This window comes from Corvus hawaiiensis, chromosome 14 (assembly GCF_020740725.1).
Source record: "Corvus hawaiiensis isolate bCorHaw1 chromosome 14, bCorHaw1.pri.cur, whole genome shotgun sequence".
Classification (NCBI taxonomy): Eukaryota; Metazoa; Chordata; class Aves; order Passeriformes; family Corvidae; genus Corvus; species Corvus hawaiiensis.
In genome coordinates this window covers 16,036,627-16,050,173 of record NC_063226.1, presented here as the reverse complement: position 1 = coordinate 16,050,173, position 13,547 = coordinate 16,036,627, and the positions used below count along the sequence as shown (strand labels likewise).

The window sequence follows — 13,547 nt, the reverse complement described above, 5'->3', positions numbered from 1 at the left end:
ATGGCCTGGGAGTTCATCTGGGCCAAAGGATCTGTTTTCAAGGGAGCTGCTCTTGCTGGAATCTTGATCACACCTCTTTACAAGCAGGGAGATTGTGTCTGTCTGTTACACACCAACTCTTCCATTCCTCAAGCTGTTGGCTGCTCCCAAAGCTATTTCCCATGTTCCTTGTAACTACATTGGTGCTGCTAACAGCATCACAGCTTGATTTCCACATGCCTGCTAAAGGACGCATTTTCGTCTAAGAGAAAAATCACTATTGCAATAATTCACTCTGGATTTTCTGTCTTTCTGTTGCTCTGGTTGCTGTTGCTCTTTAACAAAATGTTTTGATGGATGAAACCAGTTCTGAAAATATTGGTAGAGTCTTGGCACAAAAGCTTTATTTAATTAGATTAATTTTTTTTTTAAGAGGGGAAGTGGAGTCAGTTTCCATTGTACTAGAATTGTGGGTGCATTTTAAAAGCATTTTGGATACTTTGATGGGATTTTATTTTGTTTTGAACAGCGTGAAGTATAAGAACAGCTATAGGGAAATGAGTGTTTCATCTGCTTTGCTTGAAGGCAGGAAGAAGATCCTGATACAATTGCTAGCCAGGTGTGGTGATCTTGTTGCTGCTCCTATCAAGGAAGGAGGACTACCTTTCAAGGAAACTGTACATGCTCATGCTGTATTAAAAGAAAGAAAAACTTGAAAGGATTTTTTTTTAACAAAACCATATACCCACGGATCACTTACAGTCTTCAAACAAAGCCTTTTCCTGACTGACAGCCCCCAAGATAAGCTTAGAAACTTGAGTCTGGCAGTATTTCACATGCTTGTGTATCAAGTAAACGGGTGAAAGATGGGTAAAAAAAACCCAGATCCACTGAACTGCACAGTTTGTTTTATCAATGTTCATACATTGTGCTAAAGCAAACACGCAAACAAACAGAAAGCTTTGGAGCATTTCTGAAATGAAAGGCTGTTTTATCTTGAGGAACATCACTGAATTGTGAGCAGAATAGGGGAGGAAAAAAGGCAGAAGACTTCCAAAGAGCAGATGGGGAGTTTTGTCAAAGGCAAGAAGCAGAGGCAAAAAGCACAGGTAACCTCTGACTTCTGTGTGAAGCAAATGACAGTGGCATCTCACAGACATCACACTCTTGAGTGGGCTGACACAATCCTTCTGACAAACCTGACCCTGGATTTTGTTTGCTTTATTTGTTTGCATTGGTCACCATCTTCATATCTAAGACCACTGACAGCTGTGGAGGCCATGAGCCTTCTTTGTAAAGGTGGCATCAAGGTTTCCTGTGGGGATGCACAAAATCACTACACACCAGGAGTCTGTGTGTGGCTTCTCTGTAATTCTAAATCATGAAACTCTTCAAACCATGAAGTTGGGTGAGGCAGCTTTAATGCTATTGGTGTTTTAATTGCTTAGTGTGTGGTATTTTAGTGTGGTTGTGCCCAGAAGTCTCAGTCCTGGGCTTCAGAGCTAAGTGCTGCCCAAGCTTGGAGTCCCCACCAAGGAGATGCAGCGCAGCTCCTGGATGGGAGAGGATGCATCAGGAGGTAGGAAAACACAGGGGCATTAGTTTGAAACTAGTATTTGCATTTTCTCATCAGAGTACAGAGCTCCCTGTATGTAAAAGATGTTCTTAAAATACAGAACAAAACTTGGTTTGTGAAACTTCACCCCACCCCTGGGGAATAGCTGTCCCTGCCACGAGCATGGATCACCCACGAGTCCCCAGTGCAGGAGCTGGGGCCTTGGAGCAGGTCAGGAGTGGCTCTTCTCAAGTCCTGTAGTTTTCTGGTTGTTTCTTGTGTTTCTTATTTACTATGTGATATCATGGTAAATACTTCAAACTAAGTTACCTTTGGTTGCCAAAAAAACCCCAGACCTGGTGGAAAAAGCAGTTTGTCCCACTCTCAGAGCAAACATCCACCCTGGGTGCCCCATTTCCTTTGGCCTTCTGTTTTTATGCTGCAGCTCATCTCAACAGCCTTTCTGGTTTAAGCTCTGAAATCACTGGATTCAGCTGGATGCCCCATTGGAAGTGGAGGGAATATTTCTCAAATCAGCAGCATCCTTTGAAATTGAATAAACTTTTAAAATTCAGGTACTAGAAGTATTTTTAATTAGCCACTTTTCTGTTCCTCCACTACTGTTAATGCTTTCGGTTAGGAAGTGCAGCTCTTCCCCGACTCTGTAAATATCTGCTGAAATTTGCAGTGCTGCCTGCCTCTCTCTCAGTAACCTTGCTGTGACCTGGTTATCTGTTCAAACCACAAAGAATTCCCTCTCTAATTAGTCCATCTGTTAACTATTGAAATTCATGACTTAGTTTTATTGTCTGAGCCTTTAACATAATGCTGAATGGTCTCACCTGGCAGCTTATTTCTTATAAAGCAAATGTGCCTTTTTGAGAGCCATTTTGGTGCAGATAACTGTCTTTTCAGCATTGGACAAATGAGTCTGTCTAGCAGCCTGCAGTCCCCTTCCTGCCCTCACTGAAATAAATTGTACATCTCCAATAGCTCTGGGCTTAAGTCAATACAATTTAACATGTACGATTTCTTTGTTATATTCTTTGGAGTTACACTGTAAAAACAGATGGGAAGGTTTAATAATGATAAATGAGTTTAGTGTTTTCACGTAGTCCTAAAAAACAATGAATGCTCTTTATTAAAGATTAGAGGCTTTTTTACATACTTGCCAAAGAGTGATTACAGCTCTGGTTCAGATCCTCAGAAAGTCTTGCTTTTAAATTCTTTTTGGACTGTTTGTTAATGAGGATTCAGAGGAATTAGGGGCCATAAGTTTCCTCATTCTTGCTTAAGTGAAGCCACAAAGTGATTACTGGATATATAACTAAGTACTGAGGACTGAAGTTTATCAGCCATGTTCACAAAGAACAATTCGTCTCCACGCTTATTTGCTGCAGTGCATCTTATATGTAGTCAGACGATGAGTCTCGAGCTCATCAGTGGATTTTTGGAAGGATGTGGATTCATAAATGTACATGGTAGGACTCACTGGGACTATTTGCACACTTTCCATTAAGCAGTTGCCTGGATGGTTGTTGGACCAGACCTACACTCGCTGCAGCTGGGTGCAGTGACCTGTGGATTTGCCCATCATACACCAGTCAGCAGCTGTGGGGCACTGGTTTCACTGGGCTGTGCAATGGCCTTTACAGCTGCAGTCAGTGGCTGAACAGTGACACAAGCACTACACATCCCTGCAAGCCTGGAGCCTGATTCTTTTCTCCCTGCTCTCGAAACTAGTGCATGAGATACTAAGTCAGAATGGTGTAGTTATCCCCAAGGCCTTTCTGAGTAGAAATTGCCCCACTGGGAAGCCCAGGAGCTCTGGACCTGCTGCGTGACACTTCGCCTGGCAACAGGCACACATGTTCTCAAACACACTCTCCAGTTCCAGGTTGTGTGGTGTGCCGTTTAGTTAGGGATTCTGCCCATTTTAATATGAGTTTGGGGAGGGAAAAATGGAAAAAACCCCTGATACCTACATGCAAGTGCCTTTTATTTTATTTTTTTTTTAAGTCAAAGAGTCAGACCCTCCCATAGCCCTTGCACCCTCCAGTGTAACTGTGCAGCTCAGCCACATGGCCCCTTGGGTGGGAACACCCGCTTCCAACATTTCCAGATTTGGCATCAGAATCCTCCTCTCTTTGCTGTCTTCCTGGATTTATAATTTATAAATCCAAACTACTAAGGTTATGGCTGCTTTGGCTTGGTTTTACTAGGGGAAGGAAAGTGATTTTTCTTGGGAAGTGATGAAAAGGAAAAATGTTTAAAGTTCATTAACCTTTGGTACAGATTGCAGTGTCCTTTAGACTACACCAGAGCTATTCTTAGTCATGACGTGCAAGTGGTTATTTTTTATTGTACAGGAATACAGTAGTTCCCACTAGTGGTGAAAAGAGAGAACTTTTTCCTTTCCTTTCTGTTTTTCTTTTTGTCTTAACCTAAATGTGAACTAGTAGAAGTCAGGATTTCAAATTCACTCCTTGGCTTCTCATCTATGCTATTTTGTCCTAATTTCCCCAAAAGCAAACTGCATATCTCTAGATTGTTTCTTTACTGGCTAATTAAGTGTTATACAACTTTGCTCTGAAAAACTCAGCAACCCATTCTGTGTATTTGCAAATGAACTTTGCTGATTGTCATTATTGCTATAGGGTGCCTGCAGAAAATCCCATATAATTAAGCATTTGTACTGCCACAGCACAAGAGCCACAATTAGTAATGTGATTTACACTTCTTTACCATTAATAATATGGAAAAATCAACATTATTTTCTTGATGATGTTTAGGAGAAATTAGAATGAGGTGGACATGATTAGGAAAAGAGACTTTAATGTTATGACTTGTTAATGCAATAGCCCAGAGCAAGACATCAGAATGATTGTCCTTGCACTAAACTCCTTTGCTTCAGTAAGCACAGACCCTCTGCACGCCACAAGACAAGTTTGGAGGAAATTGGATAGATGGCAGGGATTTTGGTGGTATGAACATTTCAGCGTCTTTCATGTGCAGAGTACACAAACTGAATCTCTCCACTTTCAAATATTCCCCCAGAGGCAATCTGCATTATTCAAAGCTTAACTGTGGCTGCAGAATCCTGTCTGACATGAAAGCAGAGTGCCAGCTTTACATGAACTTTCATATTTACATCTGTAGTAAATCATATTTACTTTTTCCTCCCCTCCTCTTTTTCTGTGGGAGAGAGGGAGTAAAATGGGTAGGAGGGAATGGGGAGGAGGAGAGATGTCCAGCAGAATTGTAAGCAAAGCACCAGTAATAAAATCTAGTCTTATGAGACTGCCCATGAATAGGAATGATAATGAGAGCAGTGATGAGCTGCAGGTTTGTGTCTTATAGTAAATTATCTAGCAGGCATTTACATTTCATCAATTGTGCTTTTGCATAATAGACCAAAGTGCTACAACAAAAGGAGGCACCATAAAAATGAGTAATTTCAGTGACCTTCTTGGTAATCCCTCTTAGAAAGAATGTCTTGGAAGGAGTTGGGTGATTCCTCATGGTGAAGCCTCTGTGGAAAGGTGCCCCAGGCTCGAGGAGCTTTCCTGGTGACAAATGCCTTCCAAGGCTTTCTTCTGGCCACTCTGAAACATGGCTCGTATCCTGTTTTCTCCATCTGAGCATGCTTCTAATTGTCAGATGTCAAAAGGCAACAACCATTTTCTGCTTGCTTATCTCCTGATAACATTGATTCTCAAACAAAGGATGTGGGCTTCCATTCTGAAAACAAAGGAAGCATGGCCCAGCAAGGATGCTGGATATAATATACATACTTCTCCCTGCCAATAATAACAAAACATCATAAATAATGTAGAAGCTGGATGTGAAAATGGAGGACAGAGAATACGCTGGTGCTGCTGTTCCTGGGTACAGCACTCACAGGATCTTGTCTTCAGCGAGGCCTTGACTTCTTCCCTCATTTTTCTCTTGTATTTCCCTGAATACCTGCCAGCTCCTAAGATGTTTAGAATTCAGGATTTTTAAAATTCTTTTTCCATTTTGGGTTGTGTCTTCACTGTGCTCTGGTGAATTATATTTTTCTCTCCTCTCCACCATACTCTTTCTTTGGAGGCAAGACCTCAGCTGTCAAAGTCAATTTGGATCTTTCACTGAGGACTTAGAGCAAGGCTGGTTTGTGCCAGGCAGGAGCAGGTCCCACTGCATTTATTACTGATTTGTGCCGAGGCATGACCTGGCCCTACATTTTTGCATGTTCTTCTCTCCTTTTACAATGACCTCTTCTTGTTCATCCAATCATGAGACCCACAAGAACCACTTCAATCGCAGGCCCACATCTTCCTTATCTCTCTGGGTCCCTGGTCTGATGGCACCTTTTCCACTCTTCTGCCTTTAGTTTGCTCTTTTCCTGTAGGTTTTTCCTTTACATTCACATGCCAAATCCTACCCTGATGCAACTTTCCTTCTGTCCTTCAGTGTAACAGTTGGAGAAGTTGTGAGAAATGTGATGCTTTACTCACATCCCTTCTGCCAGCCAGGCAGCCCTGTGACTGCAGCAGTGGTAGTGAATTGGTCCCTGTGGCCTTGGGCTACTCACGAGGAATTTTGGATTAATTTTTTGCTTCTCTCACTTCTTCTTGTGCTGATCCTTAGAAATCAGAGCAGTCCCCCGCCTCTCACTGTCCTCACTGTAACACACAGGGCTGTGTGAGTCCATGAGGTGTTTTGGCCTTGGGACAGCTGAAGACCGAAGAGAGGGCATCAGCAGAGAGGATAAGGACTTCTGTTGTTACTTCCCTGATGAGATTAATTTTATTTTTTTCATCTTTCTTGGCAGGATCAAAATCCTGGAATTGTTGCCAGACTTCAGGAGCCGGGCTCCATCCCAAGCGGCGGCTCTGTGCCGGCACCAGCCACGGTCAACGGGTACACGATGAGGAACCATTTACTGAAGCAGCAGATAATGAAACGGCAGCTGATGCAGGTACGATGCTGAATGCCTCTGTGGGTTGCTGTGCTGTCCACCTCACTGGGAAGGACAGGACTAACTGGAATGAGGAAATCATCAGTCAGCAAACACTAAGGAGTGACCCTGGAATTGCTGGGCTGAGTCACACTAAGGCTGTGATGAGTCTAGGATGAGGCCAAGAGAGTCCAAGGCCAAGTGCTGCTCTGCCAGAGTTGAGTGCACGTTTGCCCCCTCATATGCAAGGGAAGGATTTGGTCACCTCCACATCCCTGATGTCATTTTGGTCAGCCACAGAGCTGGGAGGGAAGATGCAGAGAAGGGAGCCTTGTAAAGTGAGTCAGCCCCAGAGAGATGTTCTCCATGCTTGCCTTTCTCTCTGGTTCCCTGGGGATTTAGCAGAGCAGATGTTAGACTCCAGTTTGTCCAGGACTTGACTGGTCTCTCTAGCAACAGAAGCCCCTGTAGGAGGTTTGCTAGGCTGTGTGAGGAAGCTGGGGTGGGGAAATCCCACTGATTAATTGGGTAAGGCAGCTCTGACCATGTGTCTCTGACCTTCTGAATGTGCTGCTGGATTTGGGTCAAGGAGGCTCATTTCTGTGGATGGGAAATGAGATGAGAAGTAGCTCAGTGAAACCCTCAATGAAGTCCTGTGCTGCCCCTTGATCAAACTTTTACAAACCCAACTCTGCTTCCCTGCCATCATTTGGCTTCAACTTTTTCTGGGATACTCTAACACAGGGGGAGCCACCCCTCCACTACCCCCAGAGGGATCCCCAGGTCATAGCTGCTGCCCGCAGCAGGGATCTGAGTGCAGTGGTGGGTTCTGGGGCTAAATGGGGGGAGACTCAAATCAGGTCACCTGGAGTAGCCTGGCAATGCCTTGCTCAGGGAGCACCTGCTGTGGATCCCTGGCTCCCTGTGTTCTGGTTAAAAGTGGCAACCAGCACACAAGGGGGTGGTGCACATGGGCAGAGCCTCCAACTGCAGCACACTTCACTCAGAAGCTGGTGAACACAGGAGTCTCCATGTTTGTCCAGCTTCCTTTTGGCTGCCTGCACAGCATCTGCTGAAGGTTGCACTTCCCAGTGCTGGGCTGGCATCAGGACACGTTTGCAGGAAGGGGAATGTGAACAATTAAGATTCAGTCTGAAATGAAATGTCTGGGCTGAGTCTCATCAGAGGAGGGGGGTAGAGGGTGTATGGGAGAGGTTGTTAATGATAGTGGCTACACTTCAAGTGTCTGCTGCTCTTTTGCTTGTCAAGAGACTGCAACTTGACTATTACTCCCCTTGTTTTCCAGGAAAAGCAGAGACAAAACATGCTGGGAGTAACATCTGAACAGAGGAGCTTGTTTGCGGCTCAGCAGATAAACCAGTTTCAAGGTAAGGAAGGAAATGCCATGCCATAAAAATCCTTGAGGTGCCAGGGCCTGGTGTCTGGTTAAATAGAGACATTTAATGATTCTCTGCCCTCAGTTAAAAGCATTTAGCATTTTATCACATATCGTGAGATTCCCCTGTTCTCTTTTCCCTGGCTCCAGTATAACTCTGTTACAAAGAACACCAAGGAGAAAGGCCCCTTGACATGAAAGAAAGACAGAGCAGCAGTTTCTAAAGGCTCTGCCATGTTTCCAGACTGAATCTGTGCTCACCAGCTAATGCATCTCTTTGTCCACAGCCGTGCAGCAGCCCATTCCTGCTGACTGTAACCAGGTGATCCCAGCTCCTCCGCCCAACCACCGCATGCTGCCGTCAAACCCAGCCATGCTCCAAAGCACCTTGGGCTCTGGCATGGCCCCAGCCACCGCCAGCCAGAGCAGTGGGACGATGGTGATGATTCCACACAACCCTGGCAAGCAGCAGGGGATTTTTCCACCTAATTCTGACTTTAACATCCCGCTGCGGCCAAGCCAGAACTCACTGGGCATGAACTCGGGATGCCAAACTGTTCACAGCCACTCCACTGTGAGGCCGGGAATGCCGATGGGAGGCTTCAGCTCTGGCTCCTTAGCAAATCACTCTGCAACACAGCAACACTTGAGGCAGCCGAGCATGCCAAGAATCCCCAGTGTCTACCCCAACTCATCTGCCCAGATGTGGACGCCGACTACTGTGCCAAGAATGCCAAATCAAAGCCAAATGGATACCAGCATGCAGCAGTTTTCCGGGAGCACGGTGTTCTCCAAGCAGAGTGTGAGGCCGAGCACACCGGGTCAGGCGTTCTCGCAGCAGGCTGTGGTGCCGCCGAATCAGATCGCTCCCGGCGTCCAGGTCAGGCAGATGCAGAAACTGAGCATGGGACAGTCTGGCCAGGGCTTGAGCTCAATGAGTAATCAGAACTTGAGACACAATTTAACCAGGGCACCGTTGCCAGCTATGAATGTTATGAAATCAGTGCCCCAAGGAGTGTCCAGTTTTAACCACCTCAATCCTGCCCCGGGCCTCGGCCCGCCAAGCTACCCTTCCACTGGCCAGCCCGACGCCTTCAGCAGGATGAGCGCCGCCGCCGAGCTGCCCCAGTATGACTTTGTGTCCCAGCACAGCAATTCCATCATGCCTGCCAACTGCAGCGACACTGACTTCCTTGACTCCCTCATGAAGAACAGCAGCAGCAACGACGAAGAGTGGTTGAACAATCTGACAATGATAGATGACATTTTGGGACAGCACGCTCAAAGCTCTGGACACGTTTAGCTCAGAGAGAAGCAGCCTCATTGTAAATAACACACGTATGGCTTTGAACAGAACAGACAACCCGTGAAAGCCGCTGCCTCGTTTAATACAGAGGGAATAGACTCAGCCAATTCTTTGCCTGCATCAAAGTTTCATATTGGCAGTTTTTCAGATGACTGTATATATTTGAATATTTTGTAAATTATGTTTTCCTAAACCTTAAATGTAGAAGTATTTATACTTCTTTGCTGGACTCTTTGTAAATAAATCTATAGCATAACTTTTGGTTTTATTATAGGGATTTCATTATACCTTGTTATAAATATGCAAATAATATTGTTAGTTTCAGTAATACTGTGTATTACAGCATAAAATACTTATGTTTTTGACATAACTTAACACATGATCTAGGGGTGTCATTGCGACCAGGCTAAGCAGAAATCAAACGTGGCATCTGTTCTCCCATATCAAGAGGAAAGATTGAAAAGTTGCATTAAAAAAAAAAAAAAAATCCCTAAGAGGAGCTGCTGATTCCCTTGTCGCTTAGTCTTGCAGACCAAACGTGGTATGTAGGTCCCATCCAGGCCCCCAGTGCATTCAGGGATCTGCTTGCAGAGATCCATTTGCCAGATCCCAGGCGTGTTCTCAGCTTGATACACTCCAGGAGGTCGCTGTGACACTGACAAGGCGCCGGCGCTGTCCTGCAGGGAGTGTGTGCTCGTGACCTTCCAGCTGCTGACGGGTGTGTGCCTGGGGGTCGCAGGCTCGGCATGGCATGGCATGGCCCATGGTGGCCACACTGGACAGGAGGTGCTGGGCAGGCACTGCCCAGCTCCAGCCACTGAACTCTTCAGCAAAAAGGTAGCTCTGGTTTGTGCACCTCTGCCATGTATATTTGTAGTGTACAGGTGATTTGTTCCTGGTTTTAAGGCTTTTCATAATTTCTGTTTTAATGTAAGACTTTTTTCAGGGGAAAAGTCTATAAACATTAATAGTTAATTTTTGATGTTTTTCTGTCAGCTACTATTGTCCTCTGTATATTTAAGAGTCTGTTTATAAAAGATTCACTGTACTGTAAACTTCATACTTTGTGTAATCATATTTTAATAGTCACGTCATACTTCGCAATACATTTGTAATATAACGTCAGCTTCAAGCACAGAATGTTTTTTCTTCATACCATAATAAACTGCCAGGGGAAAATTGCATATCTTTATGTGCTCATTTTTCAGCTACAGTGTTTCCTACCTGCAGATATTTGAATTAATTTGATTTGTCCAGGATGCTACAACGTCAATCTAATAACATGTACAAATGCATATGTGTTGTTGGTAGAAGCAGAGGGCCGAACAGAGGGTTTAAGCAGGCTTTAATTTTATTTTAAGGTGGGATTGCTGAGGCCCTCTGTCCTTTTCGAGTGTAATTATAGGTGAATGTGAAATTAATCTCTGTAGGGCTTTTTTTTACATAACACCATGTTTCTTTAAGTGACAGTTCTTGTGTGTAAGTGCCAAGCATGAGGCAGTGAGGAGGGGACCTTGCTCATTCTGCGACGCCTGCAAGGGCAGTGGTGGGTACAGAATGTCACTCCTTCAACACAGAAATTGTCTTATGAGAGAGCTTGTGCCTGTCCTGGGGGAGGCCAGGCTGAGAGGAGGGGTAGGAAAAAACAGGAAAATTTTAGCAATGTTAAATAAATGCACAAATAGAACCTGGAGCTAAAATTGCCTCCATTTAACCGAGCCAGACACCGCCCCAGCTTCCTGGTGAAGATGTGTTATTGTTGCCCTTTGTCCCAGGCACACTGTGGGCACCGAGAGCCTGAGGAAATCTCCTGGGGGATTCCTTGCTGGAGGGAGGGGTTTGGCGAGGATGTTCCTGTCCTGGAGCGGGTCCTTCTAGGAGCCTGTTCTCCAGAGCCAAACGGCAGAAAACAGCTCCTAAAGTCAAAAGTGAGAGGGGACAGTCAGTGTTTAAAGCAGCCAGGCACATGCTCTGCTGCTGGTGCACAGGTGGGCAGGAGACCTCCCCAGGTACAACCACCCCAGGCTTGTCAGAGACCCTTGTGGCTTCCTGATGGCAAAGGCAGATCCTCACAGAGCCAGGCATTTTGAGGGGAATGATCCCTAACCAGCTTCATCTTGAGTTTGATGTGTACTTGTAAAAAAACAGGGTGAGGAAGAAAGAAGCCAGTTTTTCCAGCAAAGGAAACCAAGCAATTGCCCAAAACATGCTGTAGAACTCAGCAAGTGTCTGAGCAAGGCAGAAATGCCAACTGGCCTCCAGACAGCAGAGAGGGGGAGAAATGCCCATGAGTGTGTCTGTGGTGAAGACAAAGGTGAGTTTGTTTGGCTGCGAAAATTGGCACCATTTCAGCAGCTTTTCTGTCGTGAGCCGTGTCCTGCCTGGGCACAGGGAGCTTCAGGGAGTGGCAGGTCTGACACAGGTCTGGGATCCAGAGGCCCTTGAGCCCCCCAGGCTGGCAGCACAGCAGCCACTGATGGCAGAGAAGGCTACTGCCTGCACGCTCCTCTTTGGGATATTAATAAAAATAGCAAAAATGTCCTCTTCTCATTCTTCATTTTGTTTGTGTCAATACACACTTCATCTTTTCAGTTCTGCATGATTTGGGTAACATACACTGTGGGAAGGGTGTCTTCAAAAGCCAACTGTTTCCAACAGAATTTTTGGAAGACAGTTTATCTTGTACCTCTGTTATGTACGCACTTTTTCTCAGTCTGGTTTTTTTGTCTAGCTTTTGAGCTGTTAGAGATTTTCACCCCTCCATATCCCATTCCTCATGCCTCAAGAGGGAATGATCATTCCTTGCCACAGAGGTGTTGTGAGGAGTCAGGACTATATCAAGCTTAGAAGAACTGGACTAAGTATAATTATTATTGTCTTGCTGATTGTATTTGTAACTACTGATTAGTAAACACGTCTTTTGGGGAGTTGGCACATAACCACAATGACCAGTGTCCTGCTTGGGTTGCAGCCCAAGAGCAAGGCTGCATCTCCCTGGGTCTGCCAGCAGCTTGGGCTGGAGCACAGGCACAGGGAAGTGCAGGGCAAAGGCATGATGACCACGGGGGGTCATTCCAGCAGCTGGAGTACCAGCACTGCAGTCCTGGTTGGTGTCAGGCTGTAACAGTTAATAATGACATTTAATTGTCCGATTTTTCTGAAAAAAACTACCTTTGTCTGTACTTTGCCTTCCCTTTTCTTCTCTCTGTTTAAAGTGTGAAAATGCTCACAGTGTCATCCTGCCTTCGCTCTCATGGTTTGTCATTAAGGTGAATAGTTATAGCTAGTGAGGGCTACTGAGCTGTAGGACTAAACGTATCTACATGGATCTCCTGCTCTGTTTATTGGACCAGCAGATCACCCCACAAGATGTACATGGACTTACACCATGAGCCAAATTCTGCCACCATGCAGTGTAAACACACAATAGACCTCCTGAAGGCAGTGGTATAGCATGGAATTTATACAAACATAAATAAGAGCAGCACGTGGTGCTCCAGCAGTGCAAACTGAATTTGGATTTCTAAAATAGTCACAAGGAACGAAGTGTCTGACAGCACTTGCTGTTGAAAGCAATCATTTATTTTCCATACAAGTTACGTCACCAGACTGCCCTCATAATTATGGCCATGAAAAAACAGAGGCAAGGCAGTAAGCTTTTCCTCTTGGGTTCTAAAATAACATCAAATGCCTATAAAGGCCAGAATTTCCAAAGACCTGAGCTCACTGAAAGCCTCTCTCACTGAAAAGTTAGTAGAATAGGTAAGCCAGCCTTGTTATGGAAAAATTATCTTTGTGGATTGTATTAATCTAAAGGAGCCCATTTATAATAAAGGAAAACCAGAAAAACACACTCACTCCTATCAGACAGTGTGCAAGGAGCGCCTAGGAATAGATGTCATGGGAGCCTGGATCAGACAATTTCCCCAGGAAGCATAGCCCTGACTTATGCAGAACCTGAGCCCTGCTGCTCAGTGGCTCTCCAGGATTGATTACATGTCTGTCTTAAGAAGCTTTCAACAAAGGAAACTGCACTGATGTTGAAGTGTAAGGTCAAGCTCTCCTCTTGTGTAGGATGTTGTAAATCAGGAGCTATTCCACTGCCTGCCACAGGGTAACCCCTGATTTACACCTCTCTGGGAGCAGAGCAAGCACCTGGCAAGAAGCTGGTACTTGTCTCATGGTCCTGCCTGGATGTCCCTGCGTGGTGGGAGAGGCACCACAGATGTGCAGGGTGGCCCCAGGGGAGGACTCGCTCCGTGCTGGTACTGCAGGGCAGCAAGGACATGGGGAGGCAGGAGGGCGAGCAGCTCTGCCTCTCTCCTGCTGCCGTCTGCACTGACAGGCAGGTGGCACACACTCCTGGTGG

At 45.4% G+C, this 13,547-nt stretch overlaps 1 protein-coding gene across 1 annotated transcript in view; it reads left to right on the top strand.

Annotated features, from left to right (window-relative positions):
- MAMLD1 (mastermind like domain containing 1) overlaps positions 1-10,360 on the top strand; it is a 34,331-nt gene extending 23,971 nt beyond the window's left edge. The window contains exons 3-5 of the mRNA XM_048319018.1: positions 6,351-6,497; positions 7,783-7,864; positions 8,160-10,360. Coding sequence (XP_048174975.1) covers positions 6,351-6,497; positions 7,783-7,864; positions 8,160-9,175 — 1,245 coding nt within the window. The 3' untranslated portion in view covers positions 9,176-10,360. The remainder of the gene's footprint in view (positions 1-6,350; positions 6,498-7,782; positions 7,865-8,159) is intronic.
- The last annotated feature ends 3,187 nt before the right edge of the window (positions 10,361-13,547 follow it).